Here is a 2,643-nt window from a genome sequence, read left to right on the forward strand (position 1 = left end):
TATATACATATATACATATATAGAAATACATATAGTTGAATTAAGCTACGGAGAAATGTGTATCATCAAACATGGCTTGACCCACCTGGATCCATCAGTAAAGGTAGATACATTTAAAACACGCCTGTGCCTGCGTGAGTGCAAGTGCACACCTCATGAGGTTACCATATACATGCAAATAAAGGAAAAAAATGGTAAAAACATACGGCACGAGGAACAGGACGAAAACGCACACGCGCACTCACACTGCGAGAAAAAAAAGACGGGTAGGGAAATTTGTTCGCAGCGACAAACACCAAAAATCTTCTCTATTCATTTAAACACACACGCACACAATAAACGGTGATGTCAAAACAAAACAAAACAAAACAAAATGGAAATTTGTTGCGTTCCAAGCGGGGAGGGGAGCCTCTCCTCGGAAAAGAGCACGTTGGGCGGGAGGAGTCCTGAACCCGGCCCCTGCTTCTTCCCCCACACCAGTAGTGCGAATGAAGAGCACCAAAAAGTGAAGGAATGCGGAGAAGGAAAACGAAAGGGATTACGAAGAAGAGCAATGCTCCACTATACATGTGCAAAATACCGAACTCGTGGCACAGATGATGCTCAGAGCCGCGGAATGCAAAAGTACTGCTATCCAGTAACGAAGAAAAAGGATCACAACCAATGAAAGGAGCGACCACGGCAGCCGTCCCCACGTCTACGTCAGTATTCAGTCAAATCGTAAACGTCTGAGCTTCTTGCGGTAGGGGCGCAGGGGGTCCCTTGTGTCGTCCCGCCGCATAGCCCCCATCTCGTGGTAGAGAGGCAACAAGCCTGTGTTCGGGCTATCTCCGCTTTGAGGCTGAGGCAGAGGCTGTAATCTCTGCCCTCGCTGCATCCCAAGCACCTCGTTAACCTCACTCAGATTCACCCGTCGTTCCTGCCTTGCTGTGTTAAAATCAGTCCGCAGCGGCCAGCGAATGTTACGAGTTGTTGGCGCAACTCTCGGAAGCTCTATACCCTGATCCCACGTCGGCACAGGCTTCTCCTGCGGCACGTAAAACAGCTCTTCAGGCGTGCCGGTTTGCCGTTCTTGCTCAGTCGTTGGCTTCCGGTATCGCAGCCCGGGCCGAGGATAACTGGGCATTTTGCTTAAGTGCGAAGGACGGTAGGGCCGGCCAACATCCGCTCCAAGTGTTCTCAGGTGGTGCTTCCGGGGCGCGGCCGGCCGCACCGGCACCCGCAGCGGCTTCAATGCACGCAAGACGGGCGTTCGCTCAGTTTTGTAGACCTCCCAGACATGATCAAACGGAGCATCTCTCAATACCTCGTCGACGCGCGCCTCGCTGATGGATGCACTATGCTCCACGTAGAAGTCTACCACGAGGTTCTCACTAATGTGCAACGCCGCAACCCGCACGTCCTCCGGCCTAACATCTAGCACCTCGACAAGGTCCCTCACAAATGCTGCGGCCACAGCATCTCCTTGAATCCTACTGGTCCAGTCTGATCCCAGAAACCCAACGCGATGAAAGGTTTTCGTGCGACCACCACGATCACGAAAAGCGCAATCATCGTGCAGTTGCCACATAGTCAAAAACGGAGCCTCATCCAACAAGCGCAGCACGTCCTCTTGCGACAAAGAAGCGGCGTGCTCCAAGAGCACCGTAACAACAACATCACCCGTCGGACTACACGAAACACCTTCAACTGACCTTGGAACAACACCACCAATATCCAACACGTCACGCCAAAAACAGTCCTTCAAACGAACTAAGTATTTATCCACAACAAACTTCCAATCATCTCCAACAAAGCCAACACGATAAGACGCAAATAACTGTGGAGGTTCCCCTAATCGCAACGAACGTCGATACTTTTCACCGACATTGGGATCCACTCTGAGCTCAGCTCGCCGCACAGATTTTACCTCATCCTTCTTCTCTGAGCCAGCAGTTGGCGCCCCCTCTATCAACTCTAACGGAAAAGCAGCCGTGCGAAGCCCCACGGGAACCTCCGGCGAAGGGAAGCACTCTTCTGTGACACGCAGCGTAGGCAACACGGCGTACGAAGACTGCAGCTTCAGCGGAGATGCACCACACACTTCGGCGGTGCGCAGCACAGGCAACATCTCCTCCTGGGCAGCCAGACGCACGACAGCGGGCACTGAACCCGGCTGTTTGCGGGGCTCGTACAGCTTCCACGTCCGGAGGAAGTCGCACTCGGCAAGGCGCTTGGCAACGTCGCTCTCAGTAAACGAAGGCGCGTGGCGGAGACCAAACTCAACTGTCAAGCTGCCCAGAGCAAAATCCACATCGACGACAGAGCCGCGAGGCACGCCCACCGCGCCACAGACGTCAGCATCGAACGCCTCGCACAGCGCGGCTCGCTTTCGCTCCAGAACGAGATCCCAGTCGTCGCCGTCAAACCGTGCACGGTGGCGTGTCACCACAGGCTCCTCCTCAGATGGCAACGTCATTACAGCACTCATGGCAGTGGGCGCTTCCTCAGCAGGATAACCAGAGGGGAGGTGAACGGAGAACTCACGCTTACGCGCCGGCTGAAGCACCGACTCCGCAGCCGGCTCCTCTACGGAACGTGGTGGAACAGCAGCCGTGCGAAGCCCCACGGGAACCTCCGGCGAAGGGAAGCGCTCTTCCGTGA

At 54.4% G+C, this 2,643-nt stretch overlaps 1 protein-coding gene across 1 annotated transcript, besides 2 other annotated features; it reads right to left on the bottom strand.

Annotated features, from left to right (window-relative positions):
- Positions 1-34: a microsatellite.
- A 315-nt stretch (positions 35-349) lies between these two features.
- Positions 350-374: a microsatellite.
- A 335-nt stretch (positions 375-709) lies between these two features.
- Positions 710-2,643, bottom strand: Tco025E_09931 (uncharacterized protein; the record flags this gene model as incomplete). The annotated part of the gene is made up of 1 exon (XM_029376733.1): positions 710-2,643. A coding segment is annotated over one exon (1,934 nt), but the record flags the coding sequence as incomplete, so codon positions are not given.

This window comes from Trypanosoma conorhini (genome assembly GCF_003719485.1).
Source record: "Trypanosoma conorhini strain 025E chromosome Unknown Tco_14.4_contig_01362, whole genome shotgun sequence".
NCBI lineage: Eukaryota > Euglenozoa > Kinetoplastea > Trypanosomatida > Trypanosomatidae > Trypanosoma > Trypanosoma conorhini.